Raw genomic sequence first — 27,068 nt, 5'->3', positions numbered from 1 at the left:
ATGCACCGACCTTGCTTTTCCTTCGGAGTTTTATTCATTAAACTGTTGCTAGTCCCAGCGTGTGTGTTGTCTGCTCTCTCTTGTGTTCGTGTCTTTAAGGCTGGGTTTCACCGTTCTCCAAAGTATGTACCAACAGGCCCAACACCAAACTCTTCAACGACTTGTTGTTGCAGTACTGTGCACAACACGACAGATTCGTTGCAACTCTGAATTTCAAACCATGCGAGTGAATGGGACCGCGATTTGCAATTTGCGCTGTGCTAACACTTTGCTCAGTTCGATTCTAAGTAGAGCCTCACAACCATAGTTTTTTCGTAAAGAACACTCAACTCGTCGCCTATAGTTGAGATAGGTGGCTGGGTCATCGGACGACTTATTTGTTTCCGCACAAATCAGCGCAAACTAAGTGTATTCTTACTGTTCGCTTCATATGTTATAAGCGCTGTAGGTATGGTATACGTGAAAGCGGTCGTCTGTGTGAGTGTCAGACTAGGGGAACACAGCATATTTTCCTGCAGAGGCGAAGCCAAATTTGGCGTTGCTTAGACTGAATTCTTCAAGTTAGCGTTGCCAGATGATGGGGACTGGGAAATGCAGCCGGGTTTTACAGCAGTTCCAGCATTGTCATAGCTTTGTGGCACTAGGACATTACCGAGTGTAAAAGATAACTTCAGGACGCTTATCCGTAGCGAGTATTTTTAATTTGGAGCTGTTGTCATCAGCAACTAATGCATTTTTCTCGTCTGTTAAACATATACATATTCATTACGCTTGGGGATCAACGTTTTTTATTGTCACTAATATTTGTGTTATTGTTGACGCACTTGATTTTTTTCTTTGGCCGTTATTACCTCGCGCGAATCGTATGCAACACACCGTATTAACATAACCTCACCGACAAGCGTTTGTCGATCGCGCTTCACCTCTCCTTGCCATTACCGCCGCTGGAATAACCGTATGCGCTTTTCTTATTATTACATCGATATCTTCTCCCGCGGCAGTACGTAAAGGACCCACTGGGTGCAATGGCTTGTGTTTCCTTCTTTGAAAAGACAGTGAAGATCGGCGCAAAGCTACTCCCTTTTGTGACGTGCCTATTGTGTATACAGTGTTTTGTTCCACAAAGGTGATAACTGGAACACTTTCAGTCTTGGCTGGCGTTATCGCAATCTGCAGAACTCAGAACCGCTAACGAGACAAAGAACAAAAGCGAGGAGCTTTGCGCCGGTATTCAGTGTCTAGCATGCGTAATCATGCGAACCGCAATTAAACTTCGCAGTTCAATATCTCGGAGTATACGGATGCACTAGAAGAATTCTGCAGAATTAAGCTGCGTCGAAACACGATGCGTCTAACTTTTCAATGCAAACATGCCTGCTCACTGCAGCCACTAAGAAGATAATTATTCAATTTTAGTTAATTAGGCAACCGACATCAGTAATTACCACCAAATTTTGTCCCTCCTGGGTGCACAACCTCAATGTAGAAGTGGTCTTCACGTAAATCTAAGCGCCCGATTCAAAAGCCTTTCAACGCAATACTCATATATATATATATATATATATATATATATATATATATATATATTTTTTTTTTTTTATTCATTGAAACCTTACAGGCCCTACTGGAGGGCATGGAGTAAGGGGGGCGTGTGAAACGCAATAAGAATACAAAGCATAAATTGAAGACAGGAACATCGTAACAACAAATTGTAAATGCATTATACATATTTTGCAAGAACAAGGCGATCACTTTTTCACCGTACATGAACACTTGTGGCCTACAATTTGTGAGAAAAAAAAACACACATACACAACATACACGAAAATCCTGGTAATGGGTGTTACACAAAATATTTTAACAGCATTAAATTGTGTAATGCAGGAGTAGCTGACGGCGAAATGTTTCGGGGTTAGATATGGTGGCAATGTTATCAGGCAGATCATTCCAAAGGCGGATGACACGAGGCAGTGCGGATGAATTGAATGCATTGGTTTTACCGTATATGCGCATGAAACTGGACTGATTATGCAATCTGCGTGAAAAACAATGCGGTATTTGAAGTGGTAGCCGGGTTCGTTTATGGGTGAAAATATATTTGTGGAAAAGGCACAAAGCAGCAATATTACGGCGACTGTCTAATGGAGGAAGTTGCAGGTCTATTTTTATTTGTGTTACGCTGGAATTGATAGTGTAGTTACGTGATATGAACCGGGCTGCTCTATTCTGTACCATTTCTATCATATTTATTACGTAATTCTGGTGAGGCGACCAGATTGGCGAGGCGAATTCTAATTGTGGCAGGATGAATGTTTGAAAGGCGAGTTTACGAATGTTAGTAGGTGAATTTCGCAAGTTGCGACGTAGATAACCCAGCGAACGGGATGCTTTGGCGCATAAAGACGTGATATGAGGGACCCATGAAAGATCGGCTGAAAGAAGAACACCAAGGTACTTGTACGAAAAGGTATGGGAAAGCACAGTGTTGTTTAAGTGATAAGAAAATTCCGAATTTACATGTTTACGGCTGAAGCACATTACCACGCACTTGGTAAAGTTTAATGTCATGAGCCATTTGGAGCACCAATTACAAAGAAGGTTAAGATCTGCTTGGAGTGCTGAGTGATCATCAGTAGTGTAAATGGGACGGTAAATAATACAGTCATCTGCAAAAAGTCGCATGCAGGAAGTTATTTGGGTCGGTAAGTCGTTAATGTAGATTAAGAAGAGTAAGGGCCCAAGGACGCTGCCTTGCGGCACACCGGAACTGACAGAAGAAAGTGGGGAAGAAAAATTGTTAACAACTATGAACTGTTGCCGAAAAGAAAGGAAGTTTCGAATCCAGGATAATGTTAAAGAGTCAAGTCGTAGAGCAGATAATTTAGAGATTAGGCGACAGTGGGGCACGCGGTCAAATGCTTTGGAAAAGTCAAGAAAGATACAGTCAGTTTGAAGGTTGCGGTTCATGTTAGAGTGCAAGTCAGTCGTTAGTTCGAACAATTGTGTGTCACAGGAAAATCCCTTCCTAAATCCGTGTTGATTAGTAAAAAAGAAATTATGTGCCTCGAGGTGATTGTACACGTTAGAACTGATAATGTGCTCCAGCATTTTGCAGCATATGCAGGTTAATGATATGGGTCGATAGTTGTCAGGCGAGTGAATATCTCCAGTTTTGTGAATTGGTATTATTTTTCCTACTAACCAGTCGGCAGGTAACATTCCAGATGATAGGGATTGCTGAAATATATGGCATAAGATCTGGCTTGATATAGCGAGGGTGTTTTTCAATATCTTCGAATTAATGTTATCGATACCGGCTGATGTAGATATTTTTAGGTTTCTAATGAGTGATTCAATGCCTTCAACAGTGATAGTAATGGGTTCCATATATGCGGCGTCAAGTTCGGAAAAGGTTGGAACATTGGAATAGTCCTCCTGAGTGAAAACAGATGAAAAAAACGCGTTGAACACTGTGGGGCAATCGGTGCTAGGGATGGGTATGTTATCTGCTCCGTGTAAAGTTATTGTGTTAGCTTCTCTGGCCGGAGATATGGTTCGCCAAAATTTTTTGGGGTTAGAATTTAGCAGGGAAGGTAGGTCTTGTGAGTAGTATTTATTTTTTGCTAAAGATATGGCCGAGCAATAGCTTTTCAAAGAATCCTTGTATGCCTTCCACGCCTCGGAAGTGCACACGCGTTTAGCCCTTTTGTACGAACGCTTCTTTTTGTTTCTTAATTTACGAAGGGACTGTGTGAACCATGGGTTGGAAATATCGTTAGTTATAGACACTAGCGGAACGTACCTGTCTACTAGCTCTGATAATTTGTCCCGGTAGAGTACCCAGTTGTCATGTACGGATCGAAAGTTAAACGAGGGTAGTAACACTTGGTGGAAAAATTGTTCTAGTTGAGAGTTAATCTCATCGTAATTGGCTCTATTGTAATCGCGAATTTGTTTTGTTGTTGTGCCAGACACAGGTTTCGGGATGCCAAGAGTTAATTGAAGAAGATTATGGTCACTAAAGCCATCCACATTTGAAAGTGATATTACTGTGTCAGGAGCGTTAGTGAAAACCAAGTCTAAGATATTGGAAGCACGGGTGGGTTCTTTAATGATTTGGAAGAGGTTGAAATCTAACGTTAAATTGATTAGTTCCTGGGACGCGTGACATGAAGATGACATATGTTCCCAATCGATAAACGGAAAGTTGAAATCACCAAGAAGATAAACATGGGTGGCAGGACATAGATTGAGGGCTTTAGAAACGCTTTCCCGCAAGCAATTCAAAAAGGAATTGTCGAAATCTGGCGCCCGGTAACATGCGCCAATAAGTACCGCACTTGAATACATAGGAAAAGCAGCCCAGACAATCTCAAGAGAAGACATGGAATCAATACAATAAGACTGGAGTGTTTTTTTAATGGCAATAAGTACGCCGCCGCCACGCCTATCTATGCGGTCGTTTCTATAGATATCGTAAAGACTGATGTTTGGTAGTATTTCATGATCGCGAATATCTGAATGCAGCCATGTCTCCGTTAGTACTATAACATCTGGATCACTATCATCTAGAAATGAACAAAGTGTGTTTCGTTTAGGTAGCAAACTTCGGATGTTAGTGTAGACCACCGAGAGTGACGGAGCGGCTTGCGGCACGAAGGGCACCTTATGCAAGCCAGAACTCGCATTTAGCTATTTGGTAGATAATACTACTGAGTTTTTGTCGCTATCGTAAATATAAACCTTTTTATCTACATAAAGCTTGTCGAGTACCAACTTAAATGGCTTGTCTAAAGGTTTAGCAAAAGCTACCAGCTTCCTTCGAACTGCACGTGTTGATGGCGCAAAGTCTTCACCAATGGAAAATGTTGTCCCCTTTAGCTTATGTGCTGCCGACAGGATACTTTGTTTGTCCTTAAATGAAGACAGTTTAGCGATTATGGGCCTGTTTTTTTCACTAGAAAATTTGCCGAGGCGGTGTACACGTTCATATTGAGTAGTGCTTGTGGGAAGTTCAAGTTTTTCTTGGCAAAATTTTATGATCTTTTCCTCAGACGCTGCCCAATCTTCTTTCTCATCATCATCTAACCCGAAAAATAACAAGTTCGAACGTCTAAGCCTATTTTCAGCGTCGTCACATCTGTGCGTAATTTGTTGTAGCTGACTCGAGATATCTTGTAGAGTGTTCTGAGGAGGAGTCGCTTCAGAGGAAGTGCCCTCGGTTGCACTAGCTTCAATTGCAGTCACTCGCGCTATGAGCTTCTTAATTTCTTCACTAGTAGCAGCTTGCTGTTCCTTAATACCGTTGAAATCAGCCAACGCAGACTTCAGTCCGCTTTGCAATGTTTCAATTGCCTTTAGGGCCGATTCAAAAGTATCGGCCTCTGCCTTACTCATGGGGCCAGGGTTCGACTCCACATCTCCTGATAACATAAGAAGCAAGTTGACAATGAAAGAAAATACACTCAATGAACATGACAATATCTGTTTCTTAACGCTAGACAGCTCTAATGGGCACGACACCGCAAAAAGACAGTAGTTGCTGGTTTTGACACATGTGGCACGGTTTAAGTAACTGACCTGAAACAACAGCAGTTGTGAGCGCATGTTTGCAGCGGTGTTGTGCCCGACGATGCTGGCGGCTGGATCCAATTTATGCTTTGCTCCGCATGCGTCGTCCGTACACGTGCCGAATCCGGGCACAACATCGGGCACAACACCGCTGCAAACATGCGCTCACAACTGCTGTTGTTTCAGGCCACACTGCTATGGGCCGCCCATTCCTGGTTTCCTGGATTTCTTCTGCACTACCAAGACCAACCGCCGCTTAGTCCGGTCCTGCTGCGATACCCGCCGTGTTTGGAAGCAACTGCTCCGAACGCTTGGCAACCCGGATTCGGCACGTGTACGGACGACGCATGCGGAGCAAAGCATAAATTGGATCCAGCCGCCAGCATCGTCGGGCACAACACCGCTGCAAACATGCGCTCACAACTGCTGTTGTTTCAGGCCACACTGCTATGGGCCGCCCATTCCTGGTTTCCTGGATTTCTTCTGCACTACCAAGACCAACCGCCGCTTAGTCCGGTCCTGCTGCGATACCCGCCGTGTTTGGAAGCAACTGCTCCGAACGCTTGGCAACCCGGATTCGGCGCATATATATATATATATATATATATATATATATATTGCCCAGTCATAGCGAACCTGGTTCTGGGCAAAAAAATTAGTCACGCGGAACGAGTCACGCGGAGCGGACTGCCTGTCCTACTGCTTTTGGGCGCGACCCTTGCCTCCCATCAACAGAAGCCAAGTGTCTCATGTTTCAATGACCTTACCCTAATTCTTAGAACGGGTGTGTATGGGCAGATGTTCGCCCTTTGTGTGCATGGGCATATCTTCTTTGGACCTTCTTCGTTCCGCGTGACTAATTTTTTTGCCCTTGTCAAACACGTGCATGGGCATATCTTGTTTTGACCCCTCTTTCACCCCTGTTGCCACGAGGGAGGGGGGAACTACCTTGTTATTTTTTCTGTTTGGTTCTTCTCTCTTTCTTTCCCATGTGCGTACCGCGCGACTGTGTGTTCTTATTATCCTTTTTATAATTTTTTTCCGCTCTCTCTTCATTCTTTTACTACCCACGAACCATGATCCAGTTGTATACAAACTCTCCCTTCTCTTACCTTGCCCTCGCCCTTGCTACATTTTTTTATATATATATATAACTCTGAAACGAACTTATTCTGTACTCTGAAGAAAGGAAGTCCTCTTCCTGAAACGTCAGTAAACTTATTTCTATTTTCTACGTCTTTCTCGTGTGTATCTCTCTCTACTAAACTTTTAGATATATATATATATATATATATATATATATATATATATATATATATATATATATATATATATATATATATATATATATATATATATATATATATATATATATATATACATATATATATATATATATATATATATATGTATATATATATATATATATATATATATATATATATATATATATATATATATATATATATATATATATATATATATATATATATATATATATATGCAGATGCCCTCAGCCTGTAATGAACATGTATGCCGACGCAACGATGATAATACTGACCGGATAGAAAATTCGCTTCTTTCCAGAAAAGAAAGGGCGTCCGCATTCTTTCTCAATTACAAACCATGCTATATCGTCTAGCCATTCAGAGCGGTCAATAAACGTCGCGGAAGCGCTGCACAATAGGGGAGGCACGGTCGGGGGACAGAGAAGGAACCGTATGATCGATCGCCGCGCTTGATGATAGTGCGAGAAGGTGAAATTAGCTCGCTCGGTCCGCGGTGATTGTAATAATTGGTCTCTCGCATTTAGGAACTTTGTTTAAGTTCCTGCCAAAATGTGATACGCTGCGGCGCGTCTAGCACTTAGCGGAAAGTGGACACAAGCGATGTGTCGCGCGCGTCTTGTGGTTGTATGGTTCACGCCGCGAGCCGCATGGTTGTCCATTGAAAAGTTTCCTGGGAAGTCTGCCGAATGATGCATCGGGCCAGTCAACAGTACAACGAGGTAGGCGTGGTGGAAACGTAAGTCGTCTGGGTGCTAATTAAAGTGGATCTATAGAGTGCGCCAGTGACTCTGACGATTAGTGTAATTTAATCACAAGTTTCCTTTTTATTACATAAGAACAGATAAAAGAAACGAGGGTTGCCTACGTACATTAGTTCATAGTACCCGTATTTGCGGGGCGATTAGTACTGGGGCGAGGATGGCACCTTGGCGTAGGAGTTACTCTACGGTACGGCTTGTGGACATATGTATATGTGTGAATAGCCAGGGATAACTGCGTAATATCTATATGTAGCACATAACTGGGGCTCACTACTGCGCATGCGCGGCGCGTTGGCAATCACGTGTTATTTTTCTTCTACATTGTTATGGCTTGTTTTCCCCATTCGGCGGTCGCGCCGCACTCTTTATTGACGTAATTATATGACCCCCTTTCGGCAACGCCACTGACGCTTCCGAATTTTTTCGTATGGTTTCGGCTAATAAAACATGGAAATCGCGTTAACATGTCTACACGTAACTAAGGTGTGATTGGCGTGTAGTGTTCCTCTCAAGTATATTAATATTCTTAGCCTCTTTAGACGTGCTTATTTATTTTGCCGACTTTTGCCGCTTCCGAAGCATTCGTATGCGCAAAAAAAAAAAACACACACACACACACAAAGCAAGCTTGCTGCTTTTCGAGCCGTTCGCGATAGCCCAGAAATGCAAATTGAAGAGGCCTTCTATTTTTAATAGCTTCGGAAAGTGTCGAAGCGCGCAAGCATGTGTTCACAAACAGCTGAAGGTGGGTTGGCAACTGCTAAAGGCATTTTATAGCTAAAAAAATGGGGCGGAGGGGGGGGGGGGGGGGGTAGCGCAGTCACGAAACTGTTTCTTATTCCACTCATAAAGCCGAGAACGAAACGAAAACAAAGCTAGGGTTCAATGAAGTGATGTAGGCATCATCATAAAGGCTAACAACCCTAAGGTAAACCAATCAGAAATTGCTAGTAAGTCTTACGCAAAGAATTAGCAAAGCTTCAAGCGACGACCTACCGACTTTCAGGAATAGGTACTTCTATGTCTGGTTTATGAAGACTGCAGTTCCAAAAATTAACAAGGACGGTATACTTTTTATGAGTTAGCGTTTGTGCACGTTCTAGAATGAATTTAAAATGAACGCACTAATTAACAGCGATGTTTGGAAGTCAACAACTGGGCCCTCCAGAGTACAATCTGGCCTTCAAAATGTTGGCTTCTCGGCAGCTTTCGAATGTTTATAAACCTTTACGAAGTTCCGACTTAAGTTTCCGACTTAAGAGCACGCCTTTTAATATTCGATCTCTCTCAAGCACGAAATCGTGTTTTAATACCGATAACAGCATCGTGCTTAGCCGCACTGAGAGGGGAAAGTTGTTCGTCAATGCCGTCAATTTCCGAAATGAATCGGCCGTGTTTTCTGCGAAGTCAAATCGGGGGTCAGCCACTGTATCAATCAACGAGCGAAGATAGGGTCCGGCTTTCTCGGAGCACAAAGAGAACACACCGAAAGACGTTCGGCACGTCCACACAAATTGGGGTCTGTTTTCGACACGAGTGCACGGCCCGAGAAAGGAAAACTCATCGATAACGTCGCGCGTGACGTCATAAGTGTAGCAGACGACCGTAGTAGCAGACGACGCCCTCCGAGAGCAACCCCTGCTTTACCTGCAGAGTACGCACACACAAACGCGCGCGCGCACTCACGTAACCCTGCAGACGATAGACGACGACGCCTCCCACGGCGTTTTCCGATTGGCTGATCGTTGCGGCACAAACGTCATCCATCAGGCCGCGAACGCGCCAAAAACGACCAATGGACGCACGGCGTGGCGGCCATCGCTCTGACAGATGAGGCAGCTTAGGCCTCTTTTGTTTTCGTCTGCTACGCGCCGGCGCCATTGCTCTTCTGCGTTTTTGCCTTCTCTGCTTCTTCGTGCCGTCGGGCTTCCAGCACGCTACGACCGGGCTGGAAGCCTTGCCTTTGCTGGGTCATTTATCAAGGAGCGAGGCAACCCCTCCCAGTGCGGGGGGAATGAAAGAAATAAAAAAAAAACGACGTCGAAAGAAGACGATGAAAACAGTCGCAGGTTCGAAAAAAGATGAACGTAAGCGGCGCTCGGGAGACGAAAGCCTCGAGCGGAGGATCTGAGCGCAGGACCTCGCTAGAACCAGCCCTTGCAGTGTATATATATACGGCTGTACAGCGGCAGCCCTTCCGTGTAGAAGTACAGAGGAAAGCCGCCAGTCTCCCGGGTTCTTTCGCTTTTCGCAGTTTTGTCTGAACTCGTGGCAGCCGCCAGCTCATTTTTCTCTATCCGTTCCCCTCTGTTCTTCCCGATCGGCGCCGCGCTCGCCCCACCTATGGCGTAATTGAGGAGTTATGAAATTTTAACGCGCTGGCTGCAGCCACGCTGTCGAGGCCCCGCGGCCGGCGAACTCCGTCTTGGCCTATGCACACACACATGCGCACAGAGAAGGCAGCTGGAAAGTCTGGATGCAGCGTTCCACTAGTCCTATATACGTTCGGCGTGTACACGTCTCCGTTGGCCGGCTGGATATCCGAACAGTCCTCTAAGAGCGGACATTTTGCAGCGAGAGAGCAAATAAAGATGCTATCAGATAATGCGTATAGTTTTAAACATTGCCGTAAACCGAAACATCCGAGAAAGAAAATAACGATATTATCAGAGAGTGCGTATATAGTTTTAAACCTTGCAGTACACAGAAACATCCCTGGGGGACTCCCGTCCGACAAAACAGGCCGCAAAAAGCTTAAATAAGGCAACGCCTAAGCTCTAAAGCTGCAAGCATAACTGAATGGCTGAAGTAAGTATAGTGCGGGCGACCGCGACAAGCGACGAGATAATATACCGTCACCGATTCCTTCCGTCGCTGTCACTTGTCCCGTTCCCGCTCCGCAGTTAGGCCCGTTCACACTTGCGACGCGACAAAGCGACGAAAGCGAAAGCGATCGCCACCTTTGCTGTTCACACTTGCACGCGACATCGAGCGACGGGCGACGACTATTTTTTGCTTTTCTTGTTGTTGTCTCGCGCTCGCAGTGAGACTTCACGGGAGCTTCGCCGCTTGTGGAAACACAGCATCCGGGTGCTTTGGCAGGATATGACGTCAGGAAGTCTCGCCTCCTGCTTCCGCTTCAAAAGCGACGGCGCGACGGAGGCGACAAAATTTGGTCGAGACCGATCGCTTTCGTCGCGCGACGAAAGCGATGAAAGGCAGCGAAAGCGACAGAAATTTCCGTCGCTTTCATCGCTTTCGCGTCGCTTCGTCGTTAGTGTGAACGGGCCTTAAGACCACGGCCGTGTGCGGAAGGGGCGCCCGTCAGGTCGGCAGAGCGCGGAGAATCATAGTAGTTCCAGGAGAGGACGTTCCAGGTATCAAAATGCTTCAGTAGAAAAGTCATTTTGAAGGGACCCTGAAACACTTTCGATAAGCGCTTTCACTCTTTCCTTCGCGTCTGGAACCACTGCGAAAGCTATAGTTATCGCCAACACGGAGCGGCGCAGCGTGATTTGCTCGTCGTACCAGATACGCCTTCCATTTCTGGTTTGTTTTTGGGGCCTTTTTTTTTTTTTTAAGTTGCTATCGAAAAGCGTTCATTGCTGCAACTGAAGGGAAACCGGCCAACAGCCGCTACATGGCCATAGTGGCGTAACTCGAGCCGTCGAAGAACGTCAAGATCGGGAAAGAGAGAAGAATCTTTCGAGCGAGTTTACAAGTTATCTGACGGGCACAGAGCAGTCATTTCTGGCTGAGGTATACTTTACGACCCCTAATCTAGCTACCGGGTGTGTTGGGTGTCTACGTTCTGCACGCATTTAGGATTTCAAAATAAGTTGAAAAAAGTGTTGCAGGGTCCCTTTAAGGGGGACTCACCTGTTAACATTCCTATGGGACTTTCCACTTCATGACCTCCGTACTTAAAAACAATCGTGCACCAATACCAAAAGCGTTACAAATGCATATGAATGTTCGCAGCAGCCTAGTTTGCTTATTTTAGAGATATGCCACTTCCAAACAGGAATAAAAAAATCTGGATGTCAGCTAGTCCTTCCATAAGCCCACCGCGAGAAATAATCCCCAGAAGGTGCAGTGACATCGTGGCCCACTGCCGCTTGGGACGAAGAACCTTTCCGCCTCCACACCTCAACACGTCTCGCGAAGACACGGTAATCTAAAGACAGCTACAAACTAACACATTTCCACATGGTGCATTACTACACTCAATGCATCCGACATTGCACACGTATACACTTGTAAATTCTGCATGGAGCCGTGCCCTCTCTAGCACATGGTACGGGAGTGGCGCCACGCACCATCCCTTGCCCCAAATCCAAATCCCTCATTTGAACAGTGGGAGGGTCGGTTGACCAGCTCCAACCCAGATCACCAACAACGTCGAGTAGACCGGGCGAAACAGGCCACCAAGACCCAGGGCTTCCTGGACTGAGAAGGTTCCCCACCTGGCGGTCAACCCAACAACATGGACTACCCAATTAGATGCTTATTCCTCCTCCTATTGCTTGCCAGACAGCTAGCGCCATCTAACGAATTCTGGATAAACCAAATTGCGTTTCTTGTTAATTTTTTATCTCGCTAGGAAAGTGATATATTTATAAAAGAATCAAACTAGTCGGTTAGGAACATTTCTATGAATTTGTACAGATTTCGTATCGGTGCACGAAGCTTTTACAAGTTATACACAAAGAAAATCTCCGTGACAAACGTAACGACAATGGCAGTATATACACTTTTAGGTGTGCCAAAATACATACACCGAAATTGCGAAGAAACTACGGCAGGCAGTCGTTTCTGTTTCAACGCACCGACATACTCAACAAAATTGGACACCACATTGATTTCAAATGCAGTAGAAACATATTTGAAACACAGGCGAAAAAATACCTCTTAAATCAGAATATCTGCTTCGATGGCTAGAACTGTGGATGTTGTCTAGAGCTGTTTAATGCGCAGGTTTTGTAGTTGCGTCTATCTTTGAAACTCAGTCATAGTTCTACTCTGATTGTGCGCTTGTATTTTGTTTTACTTTACTATTTTGTACTCTAATGTACTTTACTGTAGCTTTCCCATATTGTTCTGTAAAGTCTTGTGCTCTACATGTTGCTTGTAGTTTTATAACTCACATTAGAATTTCCAGCTTGCTTGATTCTGCCTCTTCATTGTACTGTACCGAAAGGTGCTGAGGCCTCTGTCAGGCTTTGTAGCCTTTATTCCCAGCCTGCCTCCTCGTACTTCTGAGGAAATAAAATCTTTGAATCTTTGATTTTAAGCCCGTGGTTCATGAATTAGCAAGTCCAATAGGAATGTGATCCGGTGTGTCCCCCTTAACCATGTGGACTGACTTCACGCTTTCAAATACCTAAACTAATTAATAAAAAAACGCTCTTTCATGCCGCACGCTTGCAAAGTATAAAAGAAAAAAAAACAAGGAAATTCAACGAAACTCTTACAAAAATGTTTGTTTCAGCCTCCCGAAATATAGAGCTAAGATGAATGGACGAAAATTGTAACCACATAATGCTAAAAAGTTATTAATCAGAAACGATAATAAAACGAGCGCAAAGAACCGGTGCTCCAGAAAGTACAAATTAGAAATATAATTTCCGGTAAAGTTCGAGAAATGTGTTGCCACACGCACAGTTCCCCTTCGCGCCCACTTTGCTGCATACGTGAGTCCTAGCGTTAAGCGTTTACGGTTTAGACAACCACAACACCACCACCACCAAACAACAACAACAACAACAATAATAATACTAATAATAATAATAATAATCAATCAATCAATCAATCAATCAATCAACCTTTATTTTCGGTGCCCAGGAACAACCCTAGGGTCTTGGTACTGGTACACCATACAAAAAAAAAAACACTACAATTAAGACAAGACAACACACAAAAACTATATGTATGACATAAACACTAAAGTAAAAATAGTTACAGAAATCTTAGAAAGCAAAAAAGGAAAAAAAAAAGAACAGAAAGTCAAAAAAGAAAAGGCAGGCTTAGTGTTGCAAGCCATGCCACTCGGCCAGCGAAACGTTCAGTAGATGTGAAAAATAGGAACTATACAAGCAAATATTGAATCAACATGACATAGAGTATACATATGTAACCAAGGTTTTCTAACAACATATTAGGAAGTTCCAAAAAAAAAAGGGGGGGGGGGAAAGCTTCAGCATTACCAACACTGACACTAAAACGTACAAATATTCAAGCAACACAAAACAAGAAAAAGTGAAAAGCAAGCAAGAACAGTTTGCACATAATACATAGGGCATATAAATTTGGAATGACATAGGACTTAAGCTACAACAGTTTTCAACTCATTAGAGAACAAAGTAAAGGAGCTCTGGAATATATCAAGCCGAACGGAATATTCATTATATGCACATTGTATTCGGCAGATGGACGAGCGTCGGCTATTTAAAGCAACTGGTCTGAAAGCTGGAAATTTTCTGAAAAGTTTATTTGGCAAATTGACATTGATAAGTGTAACCAAATCGTCACACAAAATATTACCATGAAGAAGTTTATAGAGAAAGATAATATCAGCTCGCATTCGTCGACACCGAAGGGAAGGAATGCTTTTCAGAAGAGACATGATGCCGTTTGCGTCGTCTTGCACATGACGGAAGCGGTGCTTAAAGATAGAAAGGAACTTATTTTGAACCCTTTCGATACGGTCACTATTGGACTTGCAAGTTCCATTCCAGACAACAGACCCGTATTCAAGAAGAGGTAAACAGAGAGCCGAATACAACTTTAAGAAAGGAAGCGGACCTTTAAACTCTCTAGAATACCTGCAAACAGCACCCAGACAACGAAGAGACCGACGGGTAATTTGTGCAATGTGGGAAGAGAAAGTCAGAGAAGTATCAAATAGTACTCCCAAGTCTCGAATTTCAGTCACCCTCGGCAATGCAGTGCTTGCAATTTTATAAGAGTATTGCAGCTGTTGAGTTTTTCTACTGTAGGAGACAACTTTAGTTTTTGAAGGGTTCAAGATAAGGTCGTTTTTGGTGCACCAACGATGGAATGACGCTATATCAACCTGAAGAGAATTACAGTCCTGAACACTACGCACTTCTCTAAAGATTTTTATATCATCAGCGTACAACAAAAAAGAAGAATTTTGAATGGCAGAAGCAACATCGTTAATGAAAATGGAAAAAAGAAGGGGACCCAGAACGGAGCCTTGGGGTACACCACTGGTTGCTTTGTACCTAAATGATGTTTGACCGTTAACACTTACATAGCAATATCGCTCCTTGAGATAACAACGTATAAGACCCACCAACGAAGCGTGTACATCTAACAGAGTGAGCTTTGCAAGCAATAACGAGTGGTTGACAACATCAAACGCTTTGCTCATGTCACAGTAGACCACATCCAGTTGGCTTCTACCAACGATTGCTGGGACAGCCTGCTCCATGAAGCATACAAGGTTCGTGGAAGTTGAACGACCACGCATAAATCCATGTTGATTAGGAATGAGGACATGTTTAAATGAGAAAGACAAGACCGTATGAAGAGATAACTCGAAAATTTTAGAGGCAGAACAAAGCAGCGAGACAGGCCTATAGTTTATAGCATCAGTTTTTAGGCCTGACTTGAAAACAGGGAATACGCGAGAGATTTTCCATGAGCGAGGAAACGTTCCCGACCGGAGACAGTTATTAAATATTGAAGTGAACACAGGAACGAATATATTTGCATATGTTTTTAGGATTGCAGCAGGAATACCATCTGGCCCACAAGAAAGCGAGGGCTTGAGCCGCTTGATGCTGGTCCGAATGATGTTCTCGTCCAGTTGTAAACAACCGGAGTTCTCGCCCTGGTGACAAGGGGCGCTGCTGTTGTCACTACCACCGCTAATCCCAAAAAAAGAAGAAAATTGACGAGCAAAGCAGTCGGCCACCTTGACAACCTCATCTCCGTTGGAGTCTAGAAGACGAATAGAATCTTTAGTTGTACTAGATCTAGAATTAATGTATTTCCAGAAGGCTCCAGGTTGGTGAGTTGCTTGAGTTTCTACCGACGCCAGGTACGAAGTATGATCACGTTTGTGCAATATTTTACATAGGGCACGTAGGCGCCGGAATTCCTGAGCAAACTGGTTGGCACCAGAGCGCTTCATCTTTCTGTGCGCACGTTCCTTGAGTTTCAGGGCATCCCGCAATTCAGAAGAAAACCAGTGTGGAAACCTGAACCTCCTCGGTAAATATTGCGGGATGTATTCATTCATACCCGAAAGCACAATCTCTGTGAAACGGTCGACTTGTTCATTGACATCAGTGTGGTCAATGACGGTCGACCAAGGGGCAGCGGAAAAGTAGCCATACAGCCCAGCATAATCTCCCCTGGCGAAAGCGTAATGAGGTTGCGTGTTGTTGGAATTTACGGAACGGTGGAGCAATGAAGGGAGGCAACAGGAAATAGAAAGAGGAGGATGAAATCTGTCCGGTATTACTAAAGAACAATCAGAGTGCAACACACTAACGCCATCAAAGTTCGAAAAGCACAGGTCCAGAATATTTCCACTGCAATTTTTTATGCGATTACACTGTGCCATAGAAGTGAAAGCCAAAAAATCTAGCAGCCTATTACCCTTCTGTTCAATGTGGTGGTTGTAGTGGGAACAAGTTAGCTGGCTCCACTCCACGCCAGGAGCATTAAAATCTCCAAGCAGGAGGACTTTGCGGTTGCCATGAGTGATAAGCACCTGTTCAATGGAGGAGATTAACTTATTGAACGCCTCAGGAGCTACATCAGGAGGAATGTAAAAAACACCAACTAGAAGTTTTTCAGTTTTAGAGAAATGAATTTCGACCCATAAAGACTCATCGGCGTTATCAATATCGCTACGTAGCACACACGGGAGAGATTTGTCAACGGCGAGAAGGACCCCGCCCCCTTTTTGTTTGCATCCCGTTAAAGCACGATCATTACGATATACATGGTAATTTTGAGGAAAATAATCACTGGATAAGATATCAGGGCACAACCAAGTTTCAGATATAGCTATTAAAGGAAAGCAAGAAGCCAGAACGTTACCAAAAAATTCAGTCGCCTTAGTTCGAAGACCTCGCACATTCTGATAAAAAACATCTAAACTAGTCATGGTTGTTTTTCTTACGTGATGCGCTCAGAGCTGTGAAGCATGCCTTCGCGAAACATGCCTCGAAACTCCTTAAAGAGGCAGTCTTTCGGCCAAACAGCGGGGTCATTTAGGCGCTCGAAACACTCTTCATTCAAGGAAATATAAAAGGATGCATAGGTGTCGAATTTAGTCTTCAGTCGTCGGCAGCTCAAGGGCGAGACACCTAAAGTGGACAGATGAGCATTGAGACTGGCAGGGGTGGTGGTCGGAGAAAGCTTGGAAACAAACATAGCTTTGGGGCGCTTCGGCTGTGAAACGACGACCAGTCCAGATGTGTCTGACGCACCCACACATGCCCGGCTTCGGCGCTTCTTCTCAAAACTGGGAGGGTGACAGTCAGGCACAGACACGGAAAGCACTGGGAAAGGGGTGGACGGAGTTGGGTGCAGTGTAGGAGACGCCGGAGACACCGCCTGCAGCGGAGCCGATAATAATAATAATAATAATAATAATAATAATAATAATAATAATAATAATAATAATAATAATAATAATAATAATAATCAATCAATCAATCAATGTTTATTAGAGTGCCCAGGAACAGCCGAGGCCTTGGTTCTGGCGCACTGAGGAAGACGAAATGCGGCACTAATATACAGCAGAAACTCACAATATAAACAGTCAACAAGAAGAACGAGCGAAGAAAAAAAAGCAGTAAAACCCTAAGGATAATAAAAAGGTATTCCAAACACAATTAGACGATTAAGAAACTCTAATGGTGGATCAATGGCAAAAGTATATGGAACAATGGTCACAGCAGTTAGGTGAAGTAAGCAGACATAAAAACGTATTCGCAGATATAGGCGAAAACACAAAGCTTCAATTAAACATGAATGTATGAAACAAAATACAGGAACTGATTTATGAAAAACAGCAACAGAAGATGGAAAGTACCAGACACATCACAATAAATCGGGTGCGATGGAAAGCAAGTAGCATACCGTAATATATGACAAGTCGATGAAGCAGTTACAGCCACAAAGTCACGAATATATTGGACTTACAAACCAGAAACAAGAACTATGAAGACATTTCATACATAAAAACCATATAAAAAACTAAAAAAAAGTGCCGAAAAGAAGAGTAATTATTGTATCACAGCTAACAACCCAGTCAAAAACTCCCGAAGGGGACGTTGAAATATATCAAGTTTCCCAGAGTGACAGTTATAGAGACGTTGCACTCTTTGGAGGGGGGAATGGGTGTGGAGTGCTGTAGCATTATGGAAAGGGGGGGGGGGTAAACCTTGTTGTTTTTTGCGAAACACGAAGGCTGACTTGTGCAAGTAGTTCCTGGCATGTGATAATACCATGAAGCAGTTTAATAGAAAAAGAAGATCTAGGCGGGTTCACCGACAACTCAGAGAGGCAGGCAATGGGAATCTGGATACTGCTAAGGCAGTCTCGATAATAATAATAATAATAATAATAATAATAATAATAATAATAATAATAATAATAATAATAATAATAATAATAATAATAATAATCAATCAATCAATCAATCAATCAATCTATTTATTATAGTGCCCAGGTACAGCCGTAGCCTTTGTGCTGGCGCACTTAAGAAAAAGACAGACGACGACACAAATACATCCACGCGTGAGAAGAACAACAAAATACAAGCGAAGAAAAAAACTATAATGAAGAATAAAGGCCATTTAACAAAATCAATGATTTCGGCACACTAAAGTTTGAACAATCGCGAAACGATAAAACACAGTGTCATAAAAATTTGACAATACAGACGGGCAGATATAGATATATATGAGTAGGAACAGTAACAAAGGCGAGCAACATAAACGAAAATAGGGCAATGAAAATAGAATTAAAACTTGTCGGAACCAAGTCGGGGAGAGACAGAAGTCAGAAGGTCGCACATGTAAGACCGAAGGGGTGTATGAAACAGGTCAATATTATGGGAGTAGAGATTGTATGTTTCTTGAAGGCGGTACAATGGGCAGTGTCTATTGCATGTCTTACGGGTACGAAGTATAGGAGACTTACGGGTAAGTTTCGACGGTACTCTAAGATTTACATTTGCAAGCAACTCCGAACAAGAAATAATCCCGTGTACAAGTTTAAATAAAAAAATTAGGTCAGCATTGGTTCGTCTGGACTTCAAACTTTGGAGAGGATTAGAAGTAAAAAAGTCTGAACCATTGCCTCTGTGGCGGGAGAAACGATGTTTGTGGATAGATATGAACTTATTTTGCACTTTGTCAAGTATATTACTGTTCGACTGGCACGTGCCGTTCCAAACAACAGAGGCATATTCTAAAATAGGGCGGACAACAGACAAATAAAGCTTTAGTAGTGAGACAGGGTTGCTGAATTCTCTTGATATTCGACAGACAAACCCCAAGCGGCGAAGGGCGCGCTTAGAAATAGAATCCACATGAGCAGAAAAGTTTAGCGCACTGTCAAATACCACTCCAAGGTCAGATATTTTACACACACGTGGTAGTGGCACACTTTTCACAACGTACGGATAAAGTATGGGGTTTGTTTTACGAGTGTAGGACATAACCTTCGTTTTAGTGCCACTAAGAGCAAGTTTGTTCGCAGAGCACCAGTTGCTAAAAGCATCCACATCAGATTGAAGAGCTATGCAATCTTCAGCGCTAGTAACTTCTTTAAATATTTTGATGTCATCAGCATATAACAGAAAACAAGAGTGATTTATAGAGGCTGAGACGTCATTAACAAACAAAGAAAACAAAAGGGGCCCCAGAACAGATCCCTGAGGCACACCACTGGAAGCATAGTAGGCAGCAGATTCTTTATCATTAACAGAGACAAAACATGACCTATTATTAAGATAGCTGCTGAGTAACTCCACGAAGCAAACAGGAATGTTATAAGTAGACATTTTATGCAGAAGCAAGGAATGGTCAACTACGTCAAACGCTTTGCTGAGGTCACAGTACACGGTATCGAGCTGACCCCGCCCATGCACAGCTTCCGAGGCAAAGGACATAAAAGACACAAGGTTTGTAGTAGTTGAACGGCCAGATAAAAAACCGTGTTGTTCTGGAAGAAGGATGTTTTTGACACTACTAGACAAAATTACGTGCAAAATTGATTCGAACAGTTTGCTTGCCGAGCAGAGGATAGAAATTGGCCTGTAGTTTTCTGCCTTTGTTTTCACACCAGACTTAAACACAGGAACAATACGCGCGACTTTCCAAAGGCGCGGAAAGGTAGATGATTTTATACACTTGTTAAAAATAGAAGCGAGAATCGGAGCTAGTATGACCCCGTAAGCTTTTAGTAGTGCGGAGGGAATTCCATCCAGACCAGAAGAAAGAGATGGCTTTAGCTGTTTGAGTGCCTTGAGAACGTCTTCTTCGGATATAAGGGTGATACAGAAATTCGAAGAAGACAGTTCGCGGGCGCGGGAGAGGGTATTGGGTCCAAATACTGAACTGAAGTGCTCAGCAAATGCATCGGCAACAGAAGCGATATCATTTCCCTTTTCATCGAGAAGGCTGATGTGTTCTCGGCTCTTCGTGCCGGAGCGAAAACGGACGTACTGCCAGAAGCATCTGGAACTCCGCGTAGCATCATTTTCAACAGCAGAGATGTACAGTAACCGATCCCGCTTATAGAGCACTTTGCACAAAGACCTGTAATAGACAAATTGCTGTTGCCATGACTCACTATTTGTCCGCCGTGCCTTCCGATGGGCACGCTTCTTATGTTTCAAGGCCACGCGGAGCTCACTTGAAAACCAAGCGGGGAATTTAGAGTTCCTGGGCCGCTTACGCGGGATGAATCTGCGCATACCTTCTTGCATAATAGAAGAAAATTGCTCGACTTGCTCGTCAACTTTTCGAGCGTTCAAAACCTCAGACCAGTCAAACTCCGACAGATAATTATAAAAACCTACGTAGTCCCCAGCGGCAAAGTTAAAGGCAGGACGGGCAGATGGACAGGAGCGAATGAACTGAGGGGAACACGGCAAAGAAAGATGCAAGGGGGGATGATACTTGTCAGGACACACAAGATGAAAGTCGGACTTGGAAACACTGAGAGAATGAAGATTGGAAAAGCAGAGGTCAAGCGTGTTTCCGTTGAAGTTTTTTACACCATTTTTTTGCTGGAGGTCAGTAAAAGAAATGAAGTCAAGAAGGCAGGTGCCTTTCCGTATGGCATAGTGGTATTGATGCTGGACGGTACCATCCAACCAGTCGATACCAGGTGCGTTAAAATCGCCAGCGATACAGAAGTCATGACGGGGATTTGAGGTGACGACGTTTTCGATGGCCGAAATGCCTGACTCATACTCATGTGGATGAAGATTTGGAGAAAAGTAAAATGTAGAAAGTAATATATTCCGCTTACCTGGGCAGCATAATTCAACCCAGACAGATTCATCCACAGTTTCGATATCACTGCGCCTCACGGAAGTAATAGAACGATCCACAGCTATGAGAACACCCCCACCAAAACTTTTACCTTTTGTACAGTCCCGGTCACTGCGGTAAACATTAAAATTTTCGGTAAAATAGTCCCCCGAGGCAATATCTGGTTCAAGCCAGGTTTCCGTAAGAATAATAATATGAAAATTGGATGAAGATACAGAATAAAAAAACTCACTAGCCTTTGTCCGTAGGCCACGAACGTTTTGATAGAGAATGTTCAGGCGCATCCGGGTGGATTATTATTAGATGTTTCAGACGTGTGTAGCATGGATTCATGAAGAGGGCCTAGAAACCGTTTAAAGAGGCACCCGTTCGGCCACAACGATGGGTCTTGCAAGCGTTCGAAGTACTCATCGGAGAACACGACATGAAACGACGCGTAGTTGGTGAACCTTGTTTTTAGACGTTTGCAGGTCACAGGAGGGGCGTTCAAACTGGTAAGGTGGGAGGACAAGGCTTCACTAGTAGTCTCCGGTGACAGCCTAGAAACGAACATAGCGGGTGGCCGCCGAGATACGTCACGTGTCGGCTGTTGGTCAGCCGAGTGTGTTAATTTCGGTGAAACCACCGTGATTGATCCCGGGTCGGAAGTGCCATACGACGGTTGAAGGCGAGCTGGGCGTCCCTTCGGCTGTACAATCCCAGCGACCGGGGCAGGGACAAATGCAACTACATTACCCTGCACACCCCCGGCAGTGGCTGATGTCGGCGAGGGGGATGCGGCAGGGGCAGGCAGCGTCGGAGCCGCCGCAACCGCAGAGAATGGCGACTTCGATTCCGGGGGGCAGGGCTGGGTGCGCGGAGCAGCAGGCCGTCGAGCGAGTTCCCCACGCAGGCAGCGAATTTCCTCCCGGAGGGAGACAACAACATCGGCCTGCCGAGCAAAGCCCTGCAAGCTCTCACGACGGACCTGTTCGTTTTCCTCACGAAGCCGGGCCACTTGGTCGCTCAGAAAAGAGATTCCCTCCAGCGCGTCGGTGAGGAGGGCGTGGAGAGAGGCAACTTCGGTCCGTAGGTCGACCGGTTGGGACGGCGGCGCGGGGGTCCAGGCGGCCGGCGACTGTCGGCGGGCGCAGGGTGAAGAATGCGTGCGGGACGGTGGGCCGGTGTCGTTGCTGGCCGACAAAGCTTCGGTAGGCTTAGGCGTCGCATCGGCGGTTTCGCACAAATTGCACCTAAATCGCCGAGCACCCGACTTCAAAAGCTGCAGCTCCTCGTCCGGCCACACAACGCACTTCGCGTGCACACGTTTTTGGCACGACGCACAGCGAAAGAACTTCTGTTTCCCGAAAAAAGCACAAGAGCATAGAACACAGATGTCCTGACTGGGCAATAATAATAATAATAATACCAACAACAACAACAAACCGACACAACACTGCCGGATTTATTTTGATGAATTCGGTTTCAGCCAAAAAAGGTCTCAATGATTGATTGGGCAACATCAGGCCCCACGGCACGTCGCCTCCTTAGCCTGCCTGTTTATAATGCAAACGACTCGCCAAACTTGGTTCGGTAAACAGGAAAGATAGCGCGCATATTAACAAAGGAAACGTTGCAAATGCATGCATATAAGTATTGTAATCAGATTAAGTAATCGTGAATTGATTGAAACTTGGTTAAACTCAGATTAACTATACCACAAGTGCCCAGCCCTCGTATTCTCCCCCCTTCGCCTCATTTCGCGGCACTCCCACGCCACCACCAACCCAAGTCTTGTTGGGTTCCTCGTAGTCGTCCCGCCTCTGAGAGTCCGTCTCGTTGGAAGCACGACGAGACACCAAACCTAGCAGTTGTGTCGTGCCCTCTTTATCCATGCCTGTCAGCTTGGAGCCGTCGGCCCCGGCCACAGAGCCGTTGGTGCTTCCGACGCCCTCCTTGGTAATGGTTTGCATCCGCGCCATGCCCGTGACCACTGGCCCGAAGTCATCCAGGCGTACAGTCCAGTACTTGTAAGCAACGCCAATGCCAAACGAAACAAACCAGAGCGTCAAGATGCTGCCAGTGATCACCGCGGTAATCAAGGCGTCGTGGGAGCCTTCGGCAGGCAAGTTCTGGCGCTGGTCCAGCAGAATCAGCACTTCAGGCATCGACTGTATGATGCGCAGCATGACTGATCCCTCCTGGAGGACACGCCGAAAGGCACTTTGCCTGGTGCAGGCCAGGAAAGCCGATGCGATGGAGTTCGCCTATATTTCTTGACAACAAGCGTACGGCCTCGCTGCAGAGGTAGTGGCTGGGGTGGCGGCCACGGTCGCGCGCGCTGTGGCCGACGTTTGGCCGCTTTCTTAAACGCCGGTGACGACGTTAGGCGAAGGGGAGGCCTTCGTTGTCCCGGCTTCTTCAGAAAACACACCAAGCAAAGAAGATGATCTTGGTGATGATGATGATTAATAGATATAGCCTGAATTGTGTGGGATAAAGCAAGGAAGCGAAACAGCACAGAGAAACATGACAGGAATGGGGCACACAAGCAGTGTACCCTACACAACCGTGGATGGCCGCGGTGGTTTACATATCCGTTTCTCGTAATGATGCTGATGTTGTTGTTGTTGTTGATGATGATGATGATGACGACGACGGCAATGACGACGATTACGACCGCTTCTTCGCAAGCTGGTGCTTTCGAGTCATGGGGACCGACTGAGCTGGATTTGGGGCAATACGAATGAAAATATAATTTTTGGTTTGTTTATTTATTTAGTATTTGTTTTCATAAACGCACTCACGTTATGGCGGAAAATAGGGCAAAAAGTTGCACTCAACAACTTGACCATCATTGTTCTTCGCGAAACTTAAAGGTCTGCGGGTACGCGTTATGCACCTCGGTTTTCTTACGTTTCTCGTTCCTACGAAAATCACAGCTTTCTTACGGTTTTTGTTAAGAGCTTTTATTGAGTACAGCGGAAAATGTGTGTGGGCTTGTATAGGCATTGATGCACTGTAGTTTGTGAAAAAATACACTCCAGCATATCAGGTTCTGTGATAATAATTGCAATTGTTCTTTCTTGTATGCAAATATTTTTCAATAAAACCTGAAACCTGAAACCCGTAAGAATTTTGCTTTAAAATATTCGGGAAAAATACAAACTACCGAAGACGTTTTTGGCGGCAAGCACTATAGATAGATGTAATAGCATACCTTACATTGTTCCACACGAACAGTTAAATGTAGAGTTCCGGACGACTAGTAGGAAAGCATGATCTTGAAGAATATATAAAAATTGGAGAAATATGTACACTTCCTTTCTCGAAGAAAAAAACAATTTCCATTGCAACTTAATGCCTTGGTGCTTAGAATTTAAGAGAAACGTAAAATAAAAAAAGTAGCACAAGAACAAGAACCCCTGCTCACCAATTGAGCTCCCGGTGTTTTAAGAAACCACAATACCGTGCACGCTTATGATACACCCAAAACTGAAAAATAAAACAAAAACCGGGCCTTTTATCGATTAATCTACTCGCACAATTATTATAATACTACGAATTGTGTTTTGTAGTAGAGGCAAAATTGGCCTGCAAATCAACTACGATGATAAAATAACCAAGTATTTACCCGTCGAGAAGATAGCTCTATTCATCATATTAAACGTAAGCTAAGAAATAAAAGAAGAGTTGCCCTGTCTTTAAAACTGTGGGGCATAGCTTACCAGAGCTGCCCGACAGTATTAATTCCCTCTCTTCGCCTCATTTCCCATGATCACAAGAGCCAGCAGTCCTAATCCTTTCGTGTTGCTCGTAGTCGTCTCGCTGTTGGGACAGCACGGGACGCCAAAAGTACCCGTTATGGCATTCTCTCAAACCTGGGATCCGGTAAGTTTGACTAGGGACGCAAAGGCATTGGTGTCTCCAATGCCCTCACTGCCCACGGTCAGCTGAGCCACGCCCAGGACTTTGCGCCTCGCGTTAATCAAACGTTAAGAGCGGGAATTGAGAGTAATGCCAGTAGGGACTGGGAACAACCACAACACCAAGATGCCGCCGGCTTCTTAATTCGATGTCGTCTCGCTTCTCAGAGGGGTTATCGTTGAAGGTACGACATGACACCAAACCTAGCAGGTGTGGCGCGGTCTCGCACTCCCAGCCGGTCGTTCTGGAGCTGCCTAATGGGGCCACCGAACCATTCGCACTGCCGACGCTCTCAGTGGTCCTGGTCAGCCGCGACGTGTCCAGAACTTCGGGTCCGAAGCCAACCATGTGTTCAGACCGGAGCTTGAAAGAAGCGCCGGCTGAGATCAACCATAGACCGCAAAGCGCCGCCGGGTTCCTCGTATATAGACCTCATGTCGCGCAGAACCGGTATCGTTGAAGGCATGATGCGAAACCAAACCTGGCGCGCTCTCGAACTCCAAGCCAGTCAGTTTGGAGCCGCCCACAAAGCTCACGTAGCCGTATAGCTGCTTCGCTCCCTAGTTATTGTCAACCGCACCTTGTCCGGAACTTCGGCCCCGAAGTCATCAGAGTTTTCAGCCTTTGCCTTGTGAACAATGCCTACTGAACCAAAACTAAGCACCAAGAAGCCACCGCTGATCATCGAGGCAGTCACGGCGGAGCGCGGCTTTGCACCCGCAAGTTCTAGCGTTTGTTCCGTGGCGGCAGAGCTGCAACGGGCGCCATATGCTGTGTACCACGTCAATGGCGGCGTTCGTTCCACGCTCAGACGCTGAGAACCTGGTGAGACGGAAGGCTGTCTTCCTTGGTGACATGAACTATGTATTCTCGCAGCTTGGAAGCACATCCCGCGTCGTAACAGAAAGCCACGCCGACAGTTACAACGAGGGATGCGCTCGTAACCTGCGCCTCCATTATGACGTCTTTTCCGGAGGTGGCAGAAGAGGCCGCGATAGTGCTAGCGCTCGCGTAGCCCAACGTAGGAAGAATTGTCAATGACTGCCGAAAAGCGTATAACAGCTACAGAACAGGGTGGGTGTCTCTTGCGGCACTAGGTATTCTCAACAGTAAACGCGACGTATCTGAAAGGAAAGTTGAATCGTTATGGACGCCGGCTCACTCTGGGCTGGAGGGCAACGAACTTGCTCACCAGTTCACCCGAGAGATGGAACACCGGGTAGAGGAAGGTGAGCCACAGTCCATAATTAGTTATAAGGACATTACGAACCACTACAGGACGGAGAGGCGACGTTACCCCGATCCTCACAAATCGCTTAGCAGAGAACAGCAAGCCATTTCAGATACAAGCTGGATCCTTCCCGCACACTTACCTCCAAAACAAGATGTACCCGCAAAGGTGCGAAAAGGAATGTAATTTCTGCAAGACTCAGTTAGACACGCTCCAACACGTCATTGGAGTATGCAATTTCTTAGGCCAATCCCCTCCCCCTCTTACCTTTCCCAGTACACCCCACCACATTCATCATCCTCCCTTACAGAGCGTTGGGAGACCTTGTTAACCAGCCCCGTCCTGGTAGACCAGCTGGTCCTGATCTGCAGGCGCCAGGCGGCTAGAGACGCATATGGGTCCCGTCAAGAGGGAACCACTTCCATCGACGGCGTCTAAGAAGACGTCGGAGTAGCTCGGTTCAATAAAAGTTGTTTCTCTCTGTCTCTGCGCTAGAGGAGACAGTTGTTTAGACCAATGCGAAGTCGCGTCCTTCAGCGGTGGCGTCGATGCAAGCGGAATGGGAGGCCCTCGCTGTTCTGGTTCGTTGAGACACACGTCAGCAATGGCGACGACGACGATTATGATTATGATGTCTCGCGTAAAATAACGCGTACCCACTCAAGGGAGCTGGCCAAGAATCTTTCTCGGCCGTTAGAGATTCATATGAAGAAACACGTTCAGGGGTAATCTTAATGAGACGGGCTGATAATAAAAT

At 45.1% G+C, this 27,068-nt stretch overlaps 1 protein-coding gene across 1 annotated transcript; it reads right to left on the bottom strand.

Annotated features, from left to right (window-relative positions):
* Positions 1-4,692: 4,692 nt before the first annotated feature.
* On the bottom strand, positions 4,693-23,342 carry LOC144143023 (uncharacterized). Its single transcript, XM_077674844.1, has 2 exons — positions 22,941-23,342; positions 4,693-5,580 (listed from the first exon to the last, which is right to left on the bottom strand). Exons 1-2 carry the CDS (start codon positions 23,340-23,342, stop codon positions 4,693-4,695), a joined length of 1,290 nt encoding a protein of 429 aa, XP_077530970.1.
* Between the last annotated feature and the right edge of the window lie 3,726 nt (positions 23,343-27,068).

Source organism: Haemaphysalis longicornis, unplaced genomic scaffold (assembly GCF_048455015.1).
Source record: "Haemaphysalis longicornis isolate Haplotype H1 unplaced genomic scaffold, Haemaphysalis longicornis Haplotype H1 scaffold_6, whole genome shotgun sequence".
Lineage (NCBI taxonomy): Eukaryota > Metazoa > Arthropoda > Arachnida > Ixodida > Ixodidae > Haemaphysalis > Haemaphysalis longicornis.
This window is presented reverse-complemented; position numbering and strand designations above follow the sequence as displayed.

Coding starts and splice junctions, on each gene's coding strand:
- LOC144143023 (XM_077674844.1), bottom strand. CDS start 23,342: ATGCTGCGCATCATACAGTCGATGCCTGAAGTGCTGATTCTGCTGGAC. Junction 5,581..22,940: donor AGGAACCCAACAAGACTTGG/GTTGGTGGTGGC, acceptor CTGTTGTTTCAG/GTCAGTTACTTAAACCGTGC.